The 24,084-nt window shown below is 45.5% G+C and overlaps 1 protein-coding gene across 1 annotated transcript in view; it reads left to right on the forward strand.

The window, feature by feature from the left end:
* Positions 1–23,872, forward strand: part of MCM3 (minichromosome maintenance complex component 3) — a 32,488-nt gene extending 8,616 nt beyond the window's left edge. Inside the window, exon 17 of the mRNA XM_090136628.1 lies at positions 22,842–23,872. Within this exon, the coding sequence (XP_089992754.1) occupies positions 22,842–23,040 (199 nt within the window). The 3' untranslated portion in view covers positions 23,041–23,872. The remainder of the gene's footprint in view (positions 1–22,841) is intronic.
* Positions 23,873–24,084: the final 212 nt, after the last annotated feature.

Below are 24,084 nucleotides of genomic sequence, written 5' to 3' on the forward strand. Positions count from 1 at the left end.
TTCCCTTATGACCCCATAGAGCTCCATGGTGGCCCCATAACAGATCTACTATGATGCCATAGAGCTCCATACTGACCCCATAACAGTTGTATTATGATTCCATAGAGCTCCACAGTGACCCCATACAAGTTCCACTGTTACACTATAATAGCTCCATTATGACGCCATAGATCTCTATAGTGACCCCAGAACTGTTCCATTATGACCCCATAAAAGCTCCATTATGACCCCGTAAGGCCTCCATAGTAACCCCATAGAGCTCCACAGTGATCCTGTAGAGCTGCATGGTGACTCCATAACAGCTCCACAGTGACCCCATAGAGCACCACAGTGACCCCATATAAGTTCCATTGCTACCCCATAAGCGCTCCATTATGACCTGAAGAGAACCATAGTGACCCATAGAGGTCCAAGGTGACCCTATAAAGCTTGATATTGGCCATGTAAAAGGTCCATTATAACCCCTTAGTGCTCCATAGAGACTCCATAACATTGCCATAGTGACCCCATAAGAGTTCCACTGTGGCCTCTTAACATTTCCATTCTGACACCAAAGAGCTCCATAGTGACCTTCAAGAGCTCCCTCATGACCCCATAATGGTTCCAGTAAGACCCCATACAGCTTCCTAGTATCCCCTTATCTGTTCCCTTGTAACCCCATGGAGGTTCTTAGGGACGTCAAAAGAGTTTCACGGAGACCCCATGGGGCTCCATAGCGGCCCTATAACAGTAACATGATGACCACATAGGAGCTCCATGGTGTCCCCATAACATTTCCATTCTGACCCCATCAGAGGTCCTTTGTGAACCCCTAGAGCTCCATTGTGACCCCGTAACAGCTGTATTATGATGCCATAGAAGTCTTTAGTGATCCCAGAACTGTTACATTATGACCCTTTAAAAGCTCCAGTATGACCCAATAAGAGCTCCATAGTGACCCCTTTGAGCTGCATTGGTACCCCTCAAGAGCTCCAATTTGACCCCATAGATGCTCCATAGAGTCTCCATAAAAGTTCCATAGTGACCCCTTAGAGCACCATAGTTAATCCTTTACGGTTTGATTATAATCCCATAGTTGCTCCATTATCAGCACAAAGAGCTCCTTAGTGACCCCATAAAGGTTCCATTGTTTCCCTATGAGAGCTCCATTATGACCATTAGAGAACCATAGTGACCCTTAGAGGTCCAAATTTTCCCAATAGATGTTGATCATAACCACATAAAAGGTCCATTATAACCCCCTAGAGATCCATAGTGACCATGGATCCATAAGAGTTCCATTGTGGCCGCACAACCGTTCCATGATGACCCCAAAAGAGTTCTGTGGTGACCTATGAAGAGCTCTATAGAGACCCCATAACAGTAGAATGAAAACCCCGTATAACTCAGTAGTGATTCCATAACATTGCGATAGTGACCCCATAGAACTGCCTTGTGGCCCCGTAAAAGTCCCATTGTGATCCCACAGAGCTTCATAGTTACTCCATAAGAGCTCCATCGTGACGGAATAGAGCTGCAAAGTGACCCCACAGAGCTGCATTGTGACTCCTTAATAGCACCATTATGACACCATAGAGCTCATTAGAGACCCCATAACAGTTCCATTATGGTGGCACAGAACTTCCAAGTGACCTCATAAGAGCTCCAATGTGACCCGTTATAGCTTCGTATGAACCTCATAGAGCTTCATGGTGACCCCATTACGGTTGTATTATGATGCCATAGAGCTCCATAGTGACCCCATAAAAGTTCCACTGTTGCACCATAATAGCTCCATTATGACGCCATAGGTGTCTGTAATGACCCAAGAACTGTTCCATTATGACCCCGTAAAAGTTCCATAGTGACCCAGTAGAGCTCCGTAGTCACCCCATAAATCTCCATACTTACCCTGTAAGATTTCGATTATGACCCCATAGAGCTCCAGAGTGAGGCCGTAACTTTTCCATTATGATGCCATAAGAGCTCCACTGTGAGCCAATAGAGTTCCAAAGTGTCTCCATAGAGCTGCTCAGTGACCCCGTAAGAGCACTATTTTGACGCCATAGTGCTCGTTAGTGACCCCATAACCATTCCTTTGTGACCGCATAGAAGTTTATAGTGACCCCAGAAGAGCACCAATACGACTCCGTAATAGAATCGTAGTAATCCCATAGTTTCACAATGGCCCCATAAAATTTCCATTATGACTGCATAGAATTGAAAAGTGATCCTATAAGACCTCCACTATGACCCCTTTATAGCTTCATAGCAACCCCATAGAGCTTCATGGTGACCCCTTGTCAGTTCCCTTGTGACCCCGTAGAGGTTCATGGAGACCTCAAAGCAGTTTCATAGAGACCCCATGGAGCTCCATAGTGGCCCTATAACAGTAACATTATGAACACAGAGGAGCTCCATGGTGTCCCCATGACATTTCCATTATGACCGCAACAGAGGTCCGTAGTGAAGCCATAGAGCTCCATTATGACCCCATAACACTTGTATTATGATGCCATAGAGCTTTCTAGTGACCCCAGAAGAGCTCCAAAGTGACAATAGAGAGCTGCATAGTGACCCCATAACAGACACCATAGAGCTCATCAGAGACCCCATAACAATTCCATTGTGGCGGCATAGAACTTGAAAGTGAGCCCATAAGAGCTCCAGTGTGACCCCTTATAGCTTCATAGTGACCCCATAGAGCTCCATGGTGACCTCATTAGAGTTGTACTAGGATGCCATAGAGCGCCATAGTGACCCTATAAAAGTTCCAATGTTACACCATAATAGCTCCATTATGAAGCCATAGGTGTCTATAGTGACCCCAGAATTGTTCCATTATGACCCCATAAAAGCTCCACTATGACCCCATAACAGCTGTGTTATGATGCCATAGTTCTCTGTAGTAACCCCAGAACTGTTCAATTATGACCCCATTAAAGCTCTATTATGATTCCGTAGATCTTTATAGAGATCCCAGAAGTGTTATTTTATGATCCCATAAAAGCTCCATTGTGACCCCTTAAGAGCTCCATAGTGACCCCATAGAGCTGCATAGTGTCTCCATAAAAGTTCCATTGTTTCCACATAAGACCTCCATTATGACCAGAACAGAGCTGTAGTGACCCTTAGAGGTCCAAATTTTCCCTATAGATGTTGATCGTGACCCCATAAGGTCCATTATAACCCCTTAGAGATCCATAGTGACCCCATAAGAGTTCCATTGTGGCCACATAACCATTCCATTATGTCCCCATCAGAGCTCTGTGTTGACCCATTAAGAGCCCATAACAGTAGAATTAAAACCCAGTATAACTCAATAGCGATTCCATAACACTGCCATAGTGACCCCATAGAGCTGCATTGTGGCTTCATTGTGACCCCATAGAGCTTAATAGTTAACCCATAAGAGCTCCAACGTGATCCAATGGAGCTCCAAAGTGAACCCATTGAGCTGCTTTCTAACCCCTCAATAGCTCCATTATGACGCCATAGAGCTCATTAGTGACCCCATATCAGTTCCGTTACGACCACATAGAACTTAAAAGTGGCCCTTGAAGAGGTAAAATAGGACCTCGTTATAACTTCATATTAAGCCCATAGAGCTTCATGGTGACCTCTTCTCAGTTCCTTTGTGAGCGCATAAAGTTTCTTAGGGATGTCAAAACAGATTTATGGCGACCCCATTGTGCTCTGTAGTTGCCTTATAACAGTAACATGATGACCACATAGCTGCTCCATGGTGTCCCCATAACATTTCCATTCTGACTCCATCGGAGCTCCGTACTGAACCCATAGAGCTCCATTGTGACCCCATAACAGTTGTATTATGATGCCATAGAGCTTTCTAGTGACCCCATAAAAGTTCCTCTGTCCACTAAAATAGCTCCATTATGATGCCATAGATGTCTGTAGTGACCCCATAGCAGCTCCATTATGACCCCATAAGAGCTCCATAGTTACCCCATAGAGCTGCATAGTGACCCCATGAGAGTTCAGTTATGACCCCATAGAACTGCAGAGTGAGCCCGTAACAGTTCCATTCTGACCACTTCAGAGCTCCATTATGACCCCATAAGAGCTCCATAGTGACCCCATAAAAGTTGCATTAAAACTCCTTGTAGCTTAGTAGTGACTCCATAACATTGCCATAGTGACCCCATAGAGCTCCAAAGTGACCCTATAACATTTCCACTATGACCCCGGATGTATCTATAGTGATCCCATAACAGTTCCACTCTGACCCCATAGAGCTACAAATGATACCTTATCAGTTCCCTTGTGTCCCCATAGAGCTTCTTAGGAACCTCAAAATAGTCCCATAGTGACCCCATAGAACTTCATGGTGACCCCATTACAGTTGTAAAACAATGCCAGAGAGCTCCGTAGTGACCCCGTAAATGTTCCACTGTTACACCAGAATAGCTGCATTATGACCCTAAGGTCTCTATAGTGACCCCAGAACTGTTTCATTATGACCCCCTAAAATCTGCAGTATGACCCAATAAAAGCTCCCTAGTGACTCCATAGAGCTGCATTGTGTCCCCATAATAACTCCATAGAGACCCCATAAAGGTCCATAGTGACCCCATAACAGCACCATAGTTACTGCTTTACAGTTTCATTATATTCCCACTGTGCTCCATTATGAGCCCATAGAGCTCCGTAGTGACCCCGTAACAGCTGTCTTATGATGCCATAGGGACCCCATAACAGTTGTGTACTGACGCCATAGATCTCTATAGTGACCCCAGAACTGTTCCATTATGACCCCATAACAGCCCTATTATGACCCCGTAGAGCTTTATAGTGATCCTAGAACTGTTCCATTATGACCCCATAACAGCCCTATTATGACCCCGTAGATCTTTATAGTGATCCCAGAACTGTTCCATTATGACCCCATAAAAGGTCTAATATGACCCCATAGAGTTTTATAGTGATCCCAGAAGTGTTCCATTATGACCCCGTAAAAGCTCCATTTTGACCCCATAGACAGCATAAGAGCTCCATAGTGACTCCTTAGAGCTCCATTGTGGCCCCGTAAGAGTCCCATTGAGATCCCATAGAGCTTTCTAGTGACCCCATAAGAGCTCCATCGTGACCCATTAGAGCTCCAAAGTGTCAATACAAAGCTGCATAGTGACCCCATAACAGTAGCATTATGACCCCATAGAGCTTGTTAGAGACCCCATAACAGTTCCATTCTGGCGGCATAGAACTTCCAAGTGGCCCCATAAGAGCTCCAGTGTGACCCGTTATAGCTTCATAGTGACCCCATAGAGCTCCATAAAGATCCCAAAAGAGCTCCATTATGACTAGAAGAGAAGCATAGTGACCCATAGATGTCCAAAGTGACCCCGTAGACCTTGAGAGTGACCACCTAAAAGGTCCATTATAAACCCTTAGAGCTCCATAGAGACTCCGTACCATTGCCATAGTGACCCCATAAGAGTTCCATTATAACCCCATTGAGCTTTATTGTTACTCCATTAAAATTCCATTAGGATCCCATAGACTTTCATGGTGACACCTTATCAGTTCCCTTGTGACCCCATGGAGGTGCTTAGGGAGTTCAAAACAGTTTCATGGAGACCCCATGGAGCTCCATAGTGGCCCTATAACAGTAACATTATGACCAGACAGCAGCTCCATGGCGTCCCCAAAACAATTCTATTATGATGCTATAGTGCTCCATAGTGACCCCATAAAAGTTCCACTCTTATACTTTAATAGCTCCATTATGACTCCATAGATCTCTACAGTGACCCCAAACTTTTCCATTGTGACCTCATAAAAGCTACAGTATGACCCCATAACAGCTCCATTTTGACCCCATTGAGATGCATAGTGAAACCATAAGAGCTCCATATTGACCCCATGGGAGTTCAGATTTGACCCCATAGAACTCCAGAGTGAGCACGTAACAGTTCTATTATGACCCCTTCAGAGCTCCGTGGTGACCCCATAAAGGTTGCATTAAAACCCCTTTTAGCTCAGCAGTGACTCCATAACATTGCCATTGTGACCCCATAGAGCTCCAAAGTGACCCTATAACATTTCCACTATCACCCGAGATGTATTTATAGTGATCCCATAACAGTTCCCCTCTGACCCCATAGAGCTACAAATGACACCATATCAGTTCCCTTGTGTCCCCATAGAGCTTCTCAGGAACCTCAAAATAGTTCCATAGTGGCCCCATAGAGCTTCTTGGTGACCCCATTACAGTTGTAAAACAATGCCAGAGAGCTCCGTAGTGACCCCATAAATGTTCCACTGTTACACTATAATAGGTCTGTTATGACGCCTTAGATCTCTATAGTGACCCCAGAACTGTTCCATTATGACCCCATGACAGCTCTATTATGACCCCATAGAGCTTTATAGCGATCCCAGAACTCTTACATTATGACCCCAAAAACGCTCCCTTTTGACCCCCTAAGACACCATCAGAGCTCCATAGTGACCCCTTAGAGCTCCATTGTGGCCCCGTAAGAGTCCCATTGTGATCCCATAGAGCTTTCTAGTGACCCCATAAGAGTGCCACCGTGACCCAATAGACCTCCAAAGTGTCAATACAAAGCTGCATAGTGACCCCATGACAGCACCATTATGACACCGTAGAGCTCATTAGAGACCCCATAACAGTTCCATTATGGTGGCATAGAACTTCCAAGTGACCTCATAAGAGCTCCAATGTGACCCGTTATAGCTTCATAGTGACCCCATAGAGCTTCATGGTGACCCCATTACAGTTGTATTATGATGCCATAGAGCTCCATAGTGACCCCATAAAAGTTCCACTGTTTCACCACAATAGCTCCATTATGACGCCATAGATCTCTATAGTGACCCCAGAACTGTTCCATTATGACCCCATAATAGCTCCATTACAACCCCATAAGAGCTCCATAGCGACACCATAATAGCTCCATGGTGACCCCATAGAGCAGTCTAATGACCGCAGTCAAGTTTTATTGTGACCCGATAGAGTTCCATAAAGATCCCAAAAGAGCTCCATTATGTCCAGAAGACAACCATAGCGACACTATTAGAGCTCCATAGTGACCCCATAGACCTTGAGAGTGACCAACTAAAAGGTCCATTTTAAACACTTAGAGCTCCATAGAGACTCCGTACCATTGCCATAGTGACCCCATAAGAGTTCCATTATAACGCCATTGAGCTTTATTGTTACTCCATTAAAATTCCATTAGGATCCCATAGACTTTCATGGAGACACCTTATCAGTTCCCTTGTGACCCCATGGAGGTGCTTAGGGAACTCAAAACAGTTTCATGGAGACCCCATGGAGCTCCATAGTGGCCCTGTAACAGTAACATGATGACCACATAGCAGCTCCATGGTGTCCCCATAACATTTCCATTCTGACCCCATCAGAGTTCCGTAGTGAACCCCTAGAGTTCCATTGTGCCCACATAAGAGCTGTATTATGATGCCATAGAGCTCCATAGTGACCCCATAAAAGTTCTACTGTTGCACCATAATAGCTCCATTATGACGCCATAGATCTCTATAGTGACCCCAGAACTGTTTGATTATGACCCCGTAAAAGTTCCATAGTGTCCCAGTAGAGCTCCGTAGTCACCCCATAAATCTCCATACTTACCCTGTAAGATTTCGATTATGACCCCATAGAGCTCCAGAGTGAGGCCGTAACTTTTCCATTATGATGCCATAAGAGCTCCACTGTGAGCCAATAGAGTTCCAAAGTGTCTCCATAGAGCTGCTCAGTGACCCCGTAAGAGCACTATTTTGACGCCATAGTGCTCGTTAGTGACCCCATAACCATTCCTTTGTGACCGCATAGAAGTTTATAGTGACCCCAGAAGAGCACCAATACGACTCCGTAATAGAATCGTAGTAATCCCATGGTTTCACAATGACCCCATAAAATTTCCATTATGAGTGCATAGAACTTAAAAGTGCCCCTATAAGACCTCCACTATGACCCCTTTATAGCTTCATAGCAACCCCATAGAGCTTCATGGTGACCCCTTGTCAGTTCCCTTGTGACTCCGTAGAGGTTCATGGAGACCTCAAAACAGTTTCAAAGAGACCCCATGGAGCTCCATAGTGGCCCTATAACAGTAATATTATGAACACAGAGGAGCTCCATGGTGTCCCCATGACATTTCCATTATGACCGCAACAGAGGTCCGTAGTGAAGCCGTAGAGCTCCATTATGACCCCATAATACTTGTATTATGATGCCATAGAGCTTTCTAGTGACCCCAGAAGAGCTCCAAAGTGACAATAGAGAGCTGCATAGTGACCCCATAACAGACACCATAGAGCTCATCAGAGACCCCATAACAATTCCATTATGGCGGCATAGAACTTGCAAGTGACCCCATAAGAGCTCCAAAGTGACCCGTTATAGCTTCATAGTGACCCCATAGAGCTTCATGGTGACCTCATTAGAGTTGTATTAGGATGCCATAGAGCTCCATAGTGACCCTATAAAAGTTCCAATGTTACACCATAATAGCTCCATTATGACGCCATAGGTGTCTATAGTGACCCCAGAATTGTTCCATTATGACCCCATAAAAGCTCCACTATGACCCCATAACAGCTGTGTTATGATGCCATAGTTCTCTGTAGTAACCCCAGAACTGTTCAATTATGACCCCATTAAAGCTCTATTATGATTCCGTAGATCTTTATAGAGATCCCAGAAGTGTTATTTTATGATCCCATAAAAGCTCCATTGTGACCCCTTAAGAGCTCCATAGTGACCCCATAGAGCTGCATAGTGTCTCCATAAAAGTTCCATTGTTTCCACATAAGACCTCCATTATGACCAGAACAGAGCTGTAGTGACCCTTAGAGGTCCAAATTTTCCCTACAGATGTTGATCGTGACCCCATAAGGTCCATTATAACCCCTTAGAGATCCATAGTGACCCCATAAGAGTTCCATTGTGGCCACATAACCATTCCATTATGTCCCCATCAGAGCTCTGTGTTGACCCATTAAGAGCCCATAACAGTAGAATTAAAACCCAGTATAACTCAATAGTGATTCCATAACACTGCCATAGTGACCCCATAGCAGAAAGCAGCTCCATGGCGTCCCCAAAACAATTGTATTATGATGCTATAGTGCTCCATAGTGACCCCATAAAAGTTCCACTGCTATACCTTAATAGCTCCATTATGACTCCATAGATCTCTACAGTGACCCCAAACTTTTCCATTATGACCTCATAAAAGCTACAGTATGACCCCATAACAGCTCCATTTTGACCCCATTGAGATGCATAGTGAAAACATAAGAGCTCCATATTGACCCCATGGGAGTTCAGATTTGACCCCATAGAACTCCAGAGTGAGCACGTAACAGTTCTATTATGACCCCTTCAGAGCTCCGTGGTGACCCCATAAAGGTTGCATTAAAACCTCTTCTAGCTCAGTAGTGACTCCATAACATTGCCATTGTGACTACATGGAGCTCCATTGTGGCCCCATAACAGTTCCATTATGACACCATACAGCATTATAGTGATCCCGTAACAACTCCATTATGACCCCAGAGAGCATTATAGTGACCCCATAAGTGCTGCATATTGACCCAATAGAGCTCCAAAGTGACCCTTTAACATTTCCACTATGACCCCATCGAGCTTCCTATTATCCCCTTATCAGTTCCGTTATGACCCCATGGAGCTCCGTAGTTGCCTTATAACAGTAACATGATGACCACATAGCAGCTCCATGGTGTCCCCATAACAATTCTCTCAGAGCTCCATAGTAACCCCATAAGTGTTCCACTGTTCTAACATAATAGCTCCATTATGACGTCATAGATCTCTGTAGTGACCCCATAACAGCTCCATTATGACCCGCTAAGAGCTGCATAGTGACCCCATGAGAGTTCAGTTATGATCCCATAGCCCGTAACCGTTCCATTCTGAGCACTTGAGAGCTCTGTGGTGACGCAATTAGAGCTCCGTAGTGACCCCATAAAAGTTGCATTAAAACCCCTTTTAGCTCAGCAGTGACTCCATAACATTGCCTTAGTGACCCCATAGAGCTCCAAAGTGACCCTATAACATTTCCACTATCACCCCAGATGTACCTATAGTGATCCCATAACAGTTCCACTCTGACCCCATAGAGCTATAAATGACACCATATCACTTCCCTTGTGTCCCCATAGAGCTTCTCAGGAACCTCAAAATAGTTCCATAGTGGCCCCATAGAGCTTCTTGGTGACCCCATTACAGTTGTATTACGATGCCATAGAGCTCCATAGTGACCCCATAAAAGTTCCACTGTTAAACCATAATAGGTCCGTTATGACGCCATAGGTGTCTATATGACCCCAGAACTGTTACTTTATGACCCCATAACAGCTCTATTATGACCCCATAGAGCTTTATAGCAATCCCAGAACTCTTACATTATGACCCCGTAAAAGCTCCCTTTTGACTCCCTAGACAGCATAAGAGCTCCATAGAGACCCCATAGAGCTCCATAGTGATCCCATAGGAATTTGATTAAAACCCTTTATAGCTCAGCAGTGACTCTCTAACGTTGCCTTAGTGACCCCTTAGAACTGCATAGTTACCCAGTTGAGCTCCCAAGTGACCCTATAACATTTCCACTATGACCCCAGAGAGTTTTATAGTGACCCCATAACAGTTCCACCAAGACCCCTTAGAGTTTCATATAAGGCCTTTGTCAGAACAGTTCCATAGTGAGCCCATGGTGCTCCTTAGTGATCACTTAGAGCTCCATAGTGACCCCATTCAAGTTCCATTCTGAGCCCATCAGAGCTTTGTACTGACCCCAACCGAGCTCCATCGTGACCTCCAAGAGCTCCGTCGTGACCCCATAACGGTTCCAGTGTGACCCCATAGAGCTTCCTAGTATCCCGTTATCAGTTCCCTTGTGACCCCATAGAGGTTCTTAGGGACGTCAAAAGAGTTTCATGGGGACCCCATGGAGCTCCATAGTGGCCCTATAACAGTAACATGATGACCACATAGCAGCTCCATGGTGTCCCCATAACTTTTCCATTCTGACCCCAACAGAGGTCCGTAGTGAAGCCATAGAGCTCCATTATGTCCCCATAACACTTGTATTATGATGCCATAGAGCGTTCTAGTGACCCCATAATAGCTCCATTGTGACCCAATAGAGCTCCAATGTGACAATAGAGAGCTGCATAGTGACCCCATAAGAGACACCATAGAGCTCATCAGAGACCCCATAACAGTTCTGTTATGGCGGCATAGAACTTCCAAGTGACCCCATAAGAGCTCCAAAGTGACCTGTTATAACTTCATAGTGACCCCATAGAGCTTCACGGTTACCTCATTACAGTTGTGATATGATGCCATAGAGCTCCATAGTGACCCCATAAAAGTTCCACTGTTACACCATAATAGCTCCATTATGACGCCATAGGTGTCTATAGTGACCCCAGAACTGTTCCAATATGACCCCATAAAAGCTCCACTATGACCCCATAACAGCTGTGTTATGATGCCATAGTTCTCTGTAGTAACCCCAGAACTGTTCAATTATGACCCCATTAAAGCTCTATTATGATTCCGTAGATCTTTATAGAGATCCCAGAAGTGTTACTTTATGATCCCATAAAAGCTCCATTGTGACCCCTTAAGAGCTCCATAGTGACCCCATAGAGCTGCATTGTGGCCCCATTGTGACCCCATAGAGCTTAATAGTTAACCCATAAGAGCTCCAACGTGATCCAATGGAGCTCCAAAGTGAACCCATTGAGCTGCTTTCTAACCCCTCAATAGCTCCATTATGACGCCATAGAGCTCATTAGTGACCCCATATCAGTTCCGTTACGACCACATAGAACTTAAAAGTGGCCCTTGAAGAGGTAAAATAGGACCTCGTTATAACTTCAAATTAAGCCCATAGAGCTTCATGGTGACCTCTTCTCAGTTCCTTTGTGAGCGCATAAAGTTTCTTAGGGACGTCAAAACAGATTTATGGCGACCCCATTGTGCTCTGTAGTTGCCTTATAACAGTAACATGATGACCACATAGCTGCTCCATGGTGTCCCCATAACATTTCCATTCTGACTCCATCGGAGCTCCATACTGAACCCGTAGAGCTCCATTGTGACCCCATAACAGTTGTATTATGATGCCATAGATGTCTGTAGTGACCCCAGAACTGTTCCATTATGACCCCATAAGAGCTCCATAGTTACCCCATAGAGCTGCATAGTGACCCCATGAGAGTTTAGTTATGACCCCATGGAACTACAGAGTGAGCCCGTAACAGTTCCATTCTGACCACTTCAGAGCTCCATTATGACCCCATAAGAGCTCCATAGTGACCCCATAAAAGTTGCATTAAAACTCCTTGTAGCTTAGTAGTGACTCCATAACATTGCCATAGTGACCCCATAGAGCTCCAAAGTGACCCTATAACATTTCCACTATGACCCCGGATGTATCTATACTGATCCCATAATAGTTCCACTCTGACCCCATAGAGCTACAAATGATACCTTATCAGTTCCCTTGTGTCCCCATAGAGCTTCTTAGGAACCTCAAAATAGTTCCATAGTGACCCCATAGAACTTCATGGTGACCCCATTACAGTTGTAAAACAATGCCAGAGAGCTCCTTAGTGACCCCATAAATGTTCCACTGTTACACCAGAATAGCTGCATTATGACCCTAAGGTCTCTATAGTGACCCCAGAACTGTTTCATTATGACCCCCTAAAATCTGCAGTATGACCCAATAAAAGCTCCCTAGTGACTCCATAGAGCTGCATTGTGTCCCCATAATAACTCCATAGAGACCCCATAAAGGTCCATAGTGACCCCATAACAGCAGCATAGTTACTCCTTTACAGTTTCATTATAATCCCACTGTGCTCCATTATGAGCCCATAGAGCTCCGTAGTGACCCCATAACAGCTGTCTTATGATGCCATAGGGACCCCATAACAGTTGTGTATTGACGCCATAGATCTCTATAGTGACACCAGAACTGTTCCATTATGACCCCATAACAGCCCTATTATGACCCCGTAGATCTTTATAGTGATCCCAGAACTGTTCCATTATGACCCCATAAAAGGTCTAATATGACCCCATAGAGTTTTATAGTGATCCCAGAAGTGTTCCATTATGATCCCGTAAAAGCTCCATTTTGACCCCATAGACAGCAGAAGAGCTCCATAGTGACTCCTTAGAGCTCCATTGTGGCCCCGTAAGAGTCCCATTGAGATCCCATAGAGCTTTCTAGTGACCCCGTAAGAGCTCCATCGTGACCCAATAGAGCTCCAAAGTGTCAATACAAAGCTGCATAGTGACCCCATAACAGTAGCATTATGACCCCATAGAGCTTGTTAGAGACCCCATAACAGTTCCATTCTGGCGGCATAGAACTTCCAAGTGGCCCCATAAGAGCTCCAATGTGACCCGTTATAGCTTCATAGTGACCCCATAGAGCTCCATAAAGATCCCAAAAGAGCTCCATTATGACCAGAAGAGAACCATAGTGACCCATAGATGTCCAAAGTGACCCCATAGACCTTGAGAGTGACCACCTAAAAGGTCCATTATAAACCCTTAGAGCTCCATAGAGACTCCATCCCATTGCCATAGTGACCCCATAAGAGTTCCATTATAACCCCATTGAGCTTTATTGTTACTCCCTTAAAATTCCATTAGGATCCCATGGTGACACCTTATCAGTTCCCTTGTGATCCCATGGAGGTTCACAGGGGTCTCAAAACAGTTTCATGGAGACCCCATGGAGCTCCATAGTGGCCCTATAACAGTAACATTATGACCAGACAGCAGCTCCATGGCGTCCCCAAAACAATTCTATTATGATGCTATAGTGCTCCATAGTGACCCCATAAAAGTTCCACTCTTATACTTTAATAGCTCCATTATGACTCCATAGATCTCTACAGTGACCCCAAACTTTTCCATTATGACCTCATAAAAGCTACAGTATGACCCCATAACAGCTCCATTTTGACCCCATTGAGATGCATAGTGAAAACATAAGAGCTCCATATTGACCCCATGGGAGTTCAGATTTGACCCCATAGAACTCCAGAGTGAGCACGTAACAGTTCTATTATGACCCCTTCAGAGCTCCGTGGTGACCCCATAAAGGTTGCATTAAAACCTCTTCTAGCTCAGTAGTGACTCCATAACATTGCCATTGTGACTCCATAGAGCTCCATTGTGGCCCCATAACAGTTCCATTATGACACCATACAGCATTATAGTAGTCCAGTAACAGCTCCATTATGACCCCAGAGAGCATTATAGTGACCCCATAAGTGCTGCATATTGACCCAATAGAGCTCCAAAGTGACCCTTTAACATTTCCACTATGACCCCATCGAGCTTCCTATTATCCCCTTATCAGTTCCGTTATGACCCCATGGAGCTCCGTAGTTGCCTTATAACAGTAACATGATGACCACATAGCAGCTCCATGGTGTGCCCATAACATTTCCATTCTGTCCCATCCAAGCTCCCTTGTGACCCCATAACAGTTGTATTATGATGCCATAGAGCTCCATAGTGACCTCATAAAAATTCCACTGTTACACCATAATAGCTCCATTATGATGCCATAGATCTCTATAGTGACCCCAGAACTGTTTGATTATGACCCCGTAAAAGCTCCATAGTGACCCAGTAGAGCTCCGTAGTCACCCCATAGAGCTCCATACTTACCCTGTAAGATTTCCGTTATGACCCCATGGAGCTCCAGAGTGAGGCCGTAACTTTTCCATTATGATGCCATAAGAGCTCCATTGTGAGCCAATAGAGTTCCAAAGTGTCTCCATAGAGCTGCTCAGTGACCCCGTAAGAGCACTATTTTGACGCCATAGTGCTCGTTAGTGACCCCATAACCATTCCTTTGTGACCGCATAGACGTTTATAGTGACCCCAGAAGAGCACCAATACGACTCCGTAATAGAATCGTAGTAATCCCATAGTTTCACAATGACCCCATAAAATTTCCATTATGACTGCATAGAACTTAAAAGTGACCCTATAAGACCTCCACTATGACCCCGTTATAGCTTCATAGCAACCCCATAGAGCTTCATGGTGACCTCCTTAGGGTTGTAGTATGATGCCATAGAGCTCCATAGTGACCCCATACAAGTTTGACTGTTACACCATAATAGCTCCATTATGACGCCATAGGTGTCTATAGTGACCCCAGAACTGTTCCATTATGACCCCATAAAAGCTCCACTATGACCCCATAACAGCTGTGTTATGATGCCATAGTTCTCTGTAGTAACCCCAGAACTGTTCAATTATGACCCCATTAAAGCTCTATTATGATTCCGTCGATTTTTATAGAGATCCCAGAAGTGTGTCTTTATGATCACATAAAAGCTGCATTGTGACCCCTTAAGAGCTCCATAGTGACCCCATAGAGCTGCATTGTGGCCCCATTGTGACCCCATAGAGCTTAATAGTTAACCCATAAGAGCTCCAACGTGATCCAATGGAGCTCCAAAGTGAACCCATTGAGCTGCTTTCTAACCCCTCAATAGCTCCATTATGACGCCATAGAGCTCATTAGTGACCCCATATCAGTTCCGTTACGACCACATAGAACTTAAAAGTGGCCCTTGAAGAGGTAAAATAGGACCTCGTTATAACTTCAAATTAAGCCCATAGAGCTTCATGGTGACCTCTTCTCAGTTCCTTTGTGAGCGCATAAAGTTTCTTAGGGACGTCAAAACAGATTTATGGCGACTCCATTGTGCTCTGTAGTTGCCTTATAACAGTAACATGATGACCACACAGCAGCTCCATGGTGTCCCCATAACATTTCCATTCTGACTCCATCGGAGCTCCATACTGAACCCGTAGAGCTGCATTGTGACCCCATAACAGTTGTATTATGATGCCATAGAGATCCATAGTGACCCCATAAAAGTTCCTCTGTCCACTAAAATAGCTCCATTATGATGCCATAGATGTCTGTAGTGACCCCATAGCAGCTCCATTATGACCCCATAAGAGTTCCATAGTTACCCCATAGAGCTGCATAGTGACCCCATGAGAGTTCAGTTATGATCCCATAGAAGTGCAGAGTGAGCCCGTAACAGTTCCATTCTGACCACTTCAGAGCTCCATTATGACCCCATAAGAGCTCCATAGTGACCCCATAAAAGTTGCTTTAAAACTCCTTGTAGCTTAGTAGTGACTCCATAACATTGCCTTAGTGACCCCATAGAGCTCCAAAGTGACCCTATAACATTTCCACTATGACCCCGGATGTATCTATAGTGATCCCATAACAGTTCCCCTCTGACCCCATAGAGCTACAAATGATACTTTATCAGTTCCCTTGTGTCCCCATAGAGCTTCTTAGGAACCTCAAAATAGTTCCATAGTGACCCCATAGAACTTCATGGTGACCCCATTACAGTTGTAAAACAATGCCAGAGAGCTCCTTAGTGACCCCATAAATGTTCCACTGTTACACCAGAATAGCTGCATTATGACCCCTAAGGTCTCTATAGTGACCCCAGAACTGTTTCATTATGACCCCCTAAAATCTGCAGTATGACCCAATAAAAGCTCCCTAGTGACTCCATAGAGCTGCATTGTGTCCCCATAATAACTCCATAGAGACCCCATAAAGGTCCATAGTGACCCCATAACAGCACCATAGTTACTCCTTTACAGTTTCATTATAATCCCACTGTGCTCCATTATGAGCCCATAGAGCTCCGTAGTGACCCCATAACAGCTGTCTTATGATGCCATAGCGACCCCATAACAGTTGTATTCTGACGCCATAGATCTCTATAGTGACCCCAGAACTGTTACTTTCTGACCCCATAAGAGCTCCATCGTGACCCCATAACGCTTCCAATATGACCCCATAGAGCTTCCTAGTATCCCCTTATCAGTTCCCTTGTGACCTGATTGAGGTTCTTAGTGACGTCAGAAGAGTTTCATGGAGACCCCATGGAGCTCCAGAGTGGCCCTATAACAGTAACATGATGACCACATAGCAGCTCCATGGTGTCCCCATGACATTTCCATTCTGACCCCATCAGAGGTCCGTTGTGAAGCCTTAGAGCTCCATAGTGACCCCGTAACAGCTGCCTTATGATGCCATAGAGCTCCATAGTGACCCCATAAAAGTTCCACTGTTGCACCATAATAGCTCCATTATGACGCCATAGATCTTTGTAGTGACCCTGGAACTGTTACTTTATGACCCCATAAAAGCTCCATGATGACACCATAAGAGCTCCATCGTGACCCTATAGAGCTCCAATGTGACCCCATAGAGCTGCATAGAGTCACCATAAGAGCTCCATAGAGACCCCATAGAGCTCCATAGTGATCCCATAGGAATTTGATGAAAAGCCTTTATAGCTCAGCAGTGACTCTCTAACATTGCCTTAGTGACCCCATAGAACTGCATAGTTAGCCAGTTGAGCTCCCAAGTGACCCTATAACATTTCCACTATGACCCCAGAGAGTTTTATAGTGACCCCGTAACAGTTCCACAATGACCCCTTAGAGTTTCATATAAGGCCTTATCAGTTCCCTCGTGGCCCCATAGAGCTTCTTAGTAACCTCAGAACAGTTCCATAGTGAGCCCATGGTGCTCCTTAGTGATCACTTAGAGCTCCATAGTGACCCCATTCAAGTTCCATTCTGAGCCCATCAGAGCTTTGTACTGACCCCAACCGAGCTCCATCGTGACCTCCAAGAGCTCCGTCGTGACCCCATAACGGTTCCAGTGTGACCCCATAGAGCTTCCTAGTATCCCGTTATCAATTCCCTTGTGACCCCATAGAGGTTCTTAGGGACGTCAAAAGAGTTTCATGGAGACCCCATGGAGCTCCATAGTGGCCCTATAACAGTAACATGATGACCACATAGCAGCTCCATGGTGTAACAGAATCACAGCATCACAGGATCACAGAATCTCTAAGGTTGGAAAAGACCTATAAGATCATCCAGTCCAACCATCCACCTATCATTAATGGTTCTCACTAAACCATATCCCTCAACACAACATCCAAACGTTCTTTGAACACCTCCAGGGAAGGGGACTCCACCACCTCCCTGGGCAGCCCATTCCAGTGCCTGACCTCCCTTTCAGAGAAGTAGTATTTCCTAATATCCAGCCTGAATCTTCTCTGACACAGCTTGAAACCATTCCCTCTAGTCCTATCACCAGTTACACGAGAGAAGAGACCGACCCCCAGCTCGCTACAACCTCCCTTTCCGTTCTGACCCCATCAGAGGTCTGTAGTGAAGCCATAGAGCTCCATTTTGACCCCATTAGAGCTGCCTTATGATGCCGTAGAGCTCCATTGTGACCCCATAACAGTTGTATGACGATGCCATAGAGCTCCACTGTGACCCCATACAAGTTCCACTGTTGCACCTTAATAGCTCCATTATGACACCATAGATCTCTGTAGTGACCCCAGAACTGTTCCATTATGACCCCATAACAGCTCCATTATGACCCCATAAGAGCAGCATAGAGACCCAGTAGAGCTTCAAAGCGACCCCATAGAGCTGCATAAGTGAACCCATAACAGCTCCATTCTGACCCCATTGACTTCCATAGAGACACCATAAGATCTACATAGAGACAGAATAAGATCTCCACAGAGACCACACAGAGTTCCACATTGACCCCATAAGAGTTCAGTTTTGCCCCCATAGAGCTCCAGAGTGAGCTTGTAACAGTTGCCTTGTGACCCCATAAGAGATCCGTGGTAACTCCATAAGAACTCCATACTGATCCGACAACAGTTGCATTAAAACCCCTTATTGCTCACGAGTGACTGTATAACATTGCCAGAGTGACCCCATAGAGCTCCTCTGTGGCCCCATAAGTGTCCCATAATGACGCCATAGAGCTTTCTAGTGACCGCATAAGATGTCCAATATGACCCCGTAATAACTTCATAGTAACCCCATAGAACTTCATGGTGACGCCTTGTCAGTTCCCTTGTGACCCCATAGAGGTTCTTAGGGGCGTCAGAACAGTTTCATGGAGACCCCATGGAGCTCCATAGTGGCCCTATAACAGTAACATGATGACCACATAGCAGCTCTATGGTGTCCCCATAACATTTCCATTCTGACCTATCCGAGATCCATTGTGAAGCCATAGAGCTCCCTTGTGACCCCATAACAGTTGTATTATGATGCCATAGAGCTCATAGTGACCCCATAAAAGTTCCACTGTTAAACCATAATAGGTCCATTATGATGCCTTAGGTCTCTATAGTGATCCCAGAACTGTTCCATTATGACCCCATAAATGCTCTATTATGACCCCATAGAGCTTTACAGCGATCCCAGAAGTGTTACATTATGACCCCGTAAAAGCTCCATTATGATCCCATGGACAGCATAAGAGCTCCATTGTGGCCCCGTAAGAGTCCCTTTGTGATCCCATAGAGCTTTCTAGTGACCCCATAAGAGCTCCATCGTGACCTAGTAGAGCTCCAAAGTGACAATAGGGAGCTGCATTGTGACCCCATAACAGCACTGTGATGACACCATAGAGCTCATTAGAGACCCCTTAACAGTTCCATTATGGCGGCATAGAACTTCCAAGTGACCCCATAAGAGCTCCAATGTGACCCGTTATAGCTTCATAGTGACCCCATAGAGCTTCATGGTGACCCCATTACAGTTGTATTATGATGCCATAGAGCTCCATAGTGACCCCATAAAAGTTCCACTGTTACACAATAATAGCTCCATTATGACTCCATAGGTGTCTATAATGACCCTAGAACTGTTACTTTATGACCCCATAAGAACTCCATATTGATGCCTTAGGGCTCCATAGTGACCCCATTCAAGTTCCATTCTGAGCCCATCAGAGCTTTGTACTGACCCCATCAGAGATCCATCGTGACCTCCAAGAGCTCCGTCGTGACCCCATAACGGTTCCAGTGTGACCCCATAGAGCTTCCTAGTATCCCGTTATCAGTTCCCTTGTGACCCCATAGAGGTTCTTAGGGACGTCAAAAGTGTTTCATGGAGACCCCATGGAGCTCCATAGTGGCCCTATAACAGTAACATGATGACCACATAGCAGCTCCATGGTGTCCCCATAACATTTCCATTCTGACCCCATCAGAGGTCTGTAGTGAAGCCATAGAGCTCCATTGTGACTCCATAACAGTTGTATTATGATGCCATAGATCTCTACAGTGACCCCAGAACTATTCAATTTTGACCCCATAAATGCTCCATATGGACCCCATAGAGCTGCATAGTGACCACATAAGAGTTCAGTCATGACCCTATAAAAGCTCCAGAGTGAGCTTTAACAGTTCCTTTCTGACCCCTTAGATCTCCATAGAGACGCCATAAGAGCTCCATAGAGACCCCACAGAGTTCCATATTGACCCCTTAAGAGTTCAGTGTTGCCCCCATAGCGCCCCAGAGTGAGTTCGTAACAGTTGCATTATGACCCCATAAGAGATCTGTGGTGACCCCATAAGAGATCCACAGTGACCCGACAACAGTTGCATTAAAATTCCTTATTGCTCATTAGTGACTGCATAACATTGCCAGAGTGGCCCCATAAGTGTCCCATTATGACCCCATCAAGATTTATAGTGACCCCCTAAGAGGTCCAATATGACCCCGTTGTAACTTCATTGTAAACCCACAGAGCTTCATGGTGAGCCATTATCAGTTCCCTAGTGACCCCATTGGAGGTTCTTAGTAACCTCAGAACAGTTCCATAGTGAGCCCACGGTGCTCCTTAGTGATCACTTAGAGCTCCATAGTGACCCCATTCAAGTTCCATTCTGAGCCCATCAGAGCTTTGTACTGACCCCAACCGAGCTCCATCGTGACCTCCAAGAGCTCCGTCGTGACCCCATAACGGTTCCAGTATGACCCCATGGAGCTTCCTAGTATGCCCTTATCAGTTCCCTTGTGACCCCATAAAAGTTCATAGGGACGTCAAAACAGTTTCATGGAGACCCCATGAAGCTCGATAGTGGCCCTATAACAGTAACATGATGACCACATAGCAGCTCCATGGTGTCCCCATAACTTTTCCATTCTGACCCCATCAGAGTTCCGTAGTGAAGCCATAGAGCTCCATTTTGACCCTATAAGAGCTGTATTATGATGTCATAGAGCTCCATTGTGACCCATAACAGTTGTATTATGATGCCATAGAGCTCCATAGTGACCCCATAAAAGTTTGACTGTTACACCATAATAGCTCCATTATGACACCATAGATCTCTATAGTGACCCCAGAACTGTTCAATTATGACCCCATAAAAGGTCCATTATGACCCCATAACAGTTGCATTATGATGCCATAGATCTCTCTAGTGACCCCAGAACTGTTCAATTATGACCCCATAAGAGCTCCATATTGACGCCAAAGAGCTCCAAAGTGACCCCATAGAGCTGCATAGTGACCCCATAAGAGCTCCATTTTGTCCCCATAGAGCTCCATAGTGATCCCATAGGAATTTGATTAAAACCCTTTATAGCTCAGCAGTGACTCTCTAACATTGCCTTAGTGACCCCATAGAACTGCATAGTTAGCCAGTTGAGCTCCCAAGTGACCCTATAACATTTCCACTATGACCCCAGAGAGTTTTATAGTGACCCCGTAACAGTTCCACCAAGACCCCTTAGAGTTTCATATAAGGCCTTTGTCAGAACAGTTCCATAGTGAGCCCATGGTGCTCCTTAGTGATCACTTAGAGCTCCATAGTGACCCCATTCAAGTTCCATTCTGAGCCCATCAGAGCTTTGTACTGACCCCAACCGAGCTCCATCGTGACCTCCAAGAGCTCCGTCGTGACCCCATAACGGTTCCAGTGTGACCCCATAGAGCTTCCTAGTATCCCGTTATCAATTCCCTTGTGACCCCATAGAGGTTCTTAGGGACGTCAAAAGAGTTTCATGGAGACCCCATGGAGCTCCATAGTGGCCCTATAACAGTAACATGATGACCACATAGCAGCTCCATGGTGTGCCCATAACTTTTCCATTCTGACCCCATCAGAGTTCCGTAGTGAACCCCTAGAGTTCCATTGTGACCCCATAAGAGCTGTATTATGATGCCATAGGGCTCCATTGTGACTCCATAAAAGTTCCACTCTTACACCATAATAGCTCCATTATGACCCCATAGATCTCCATATTGACCCCGAAAAGTTCACTTATGACCCTATGGCGCACCAGAGTGAGCTCATGACAGTTCCATTATGACCCCATCAGAGCTCCGTGGTGACCGCATAACAGTTGCATTTAAACCTTTTCTAGCTCAGTAGTGACACAATAACATTGCCATTGTGACCCCATGGAGCCCCAGTGTTACCCCATAACAGCTTCTTTATGATGCCGTAGGGCTTCATCGTTATCCTATAAGATCTCCATAGTAACCTCATGGAACCATAGATTTTCCATAACATTTCCATAACTATTATGACCCCTTAGAGCTGCATAGTGACCCCTGAAGAGCTCCTTAATGACGCTATATAGATTTCATTCTGACCCCATAACAGCTGCGTTATGACCCCTCAAGTGTTCCTATAGTGATTCCATAACGGCTCCATAGTGACGTCGTACCAGTGCTATTGTAACCCCATAGAGCTTCATATGGCTTCATGGCCCCATAGGGCTGCACAGGGCGCTGTATCTGTCTAGGTTTGCACGTCTGCTGGACCGAAGGTGTTCTGAGCAGCACTGCAGGCAGCAGGAGGTGCTGGAGCCGGTTCAGGGCTGGGATGTCCTTAGCTACAGAGGGAGGGGAAGCTGTTGGTTTGGTCTTTGATGGAGATGACTTCTCACGCAGGTTGAAAGCCTTCAAGGCCGCCTTGCTGGAGGTCTTCAAGTCTTCCCACGCTCAGTCTGTGGGCCTGAAGAACGTGATGGAGGCCATCAACCGCGACAACCCTGAGCCCTTCTCGCTCGCCGAAGTGAAGGTGGCATTGGCCCACATGCAAGACGACAACCAGATCATGGTGTCTGACGACATCATCTTCCTAATCTGAGCCTCTAAGAGCCCAAATTCTCATGGGGCTTTTCAATCTGGAAACTCGTTGTGTTTACCTTCACCTCTCTCCTGAATGCTTCATCATCATCTGGCTGAGCTGGACTTTGGGAAGCACTTTGCATTGCTGGCACCGAAGGAGCCAGGAAAAGTGGAAGCTCTCTCCTTTGCCAAACTGGAGTATTAGGGAAGAAGTTTGGTTCTGCGAGTAGTCAAAGGGAAGAATGTGTGTGCAAGTTACTGATCTGCTTGATGTGCTTTTAGCTCTGACCTGGGTTATGTGCAAGCTCAGGTTGGTTTTACTCAAAGCTAGTTTGTTTTCGTGCTGCAGGGCTCCCAGTTGCCCTTAGAAATCTTTCGTTTCTCCCCTTGTCGGGGCTTCCCAGGCTGGGAGGAGCCTCTTCCCTCCCAGCTTTTCTTACTGTTTAATTAAAAGAAAAACATGGGTTTAAGCATTCAACAGCAGTGCTTGTAAGAAGCAAACATAGGGGGGAGAAAGGAAGGGATGGGGGGGAAGTTGGGGATGGGATTTTCCTAGAGTTCAGCACGCCCCCATGGCCAGGGAGGGTTTTCAAGAAGAGCTGAAATCCCAGGTTAACCTGCAGCCAGAGCTGGTGAAGGCTTGGGATGTTAAAATTCCATTATTTTATGGTTTTTTATTTTGGTGAATTTGAGGTTAAGCTTTGGGGGAGGCCCTGAGCAGCACAGGCTCCTTCTTTTGTCCTTGCCAGGATGTCTGCACCACTCAAGTGCCCTTATGTGTGTCGGTGATACCATCCATGTTAACTTGCATAATAAAACATCTGATACCATTGCTCCTGTGCCTTAATGCTGACTCGGACCCTGGCTGTTCCTGCTTCATATATATGCCCCGTCCATCCCTGGAGGTGTTCAAGGCCAGGTTGGAAGGGGCCCTGGGCAGCCTGGGCTGCTGTGAAATGTGGAGGTTGGTGGCCCTGCCTGTGGCAATGGGGTTGGAGTTTGGTGATCCTTGGGGACCCTTCCAACCCAAGCCATTCTACATTTCTAAACATAGAAGCACTGG

The sequence above is a fragment of the Phasianus colchicus genome, chromosome 2 (assembly GCF_987193195.1).
Source record: "Phasianus colchicus chromosome 2, bPhaCol1.hap1.1, whole genome shotgun sequence".
Classification (NCBI taxonomy): Eukaryota; Metazoa; Chordata; class Aves; order Galliformes; family Phasianidae; genus Phasianus; species Phasianus colchicus.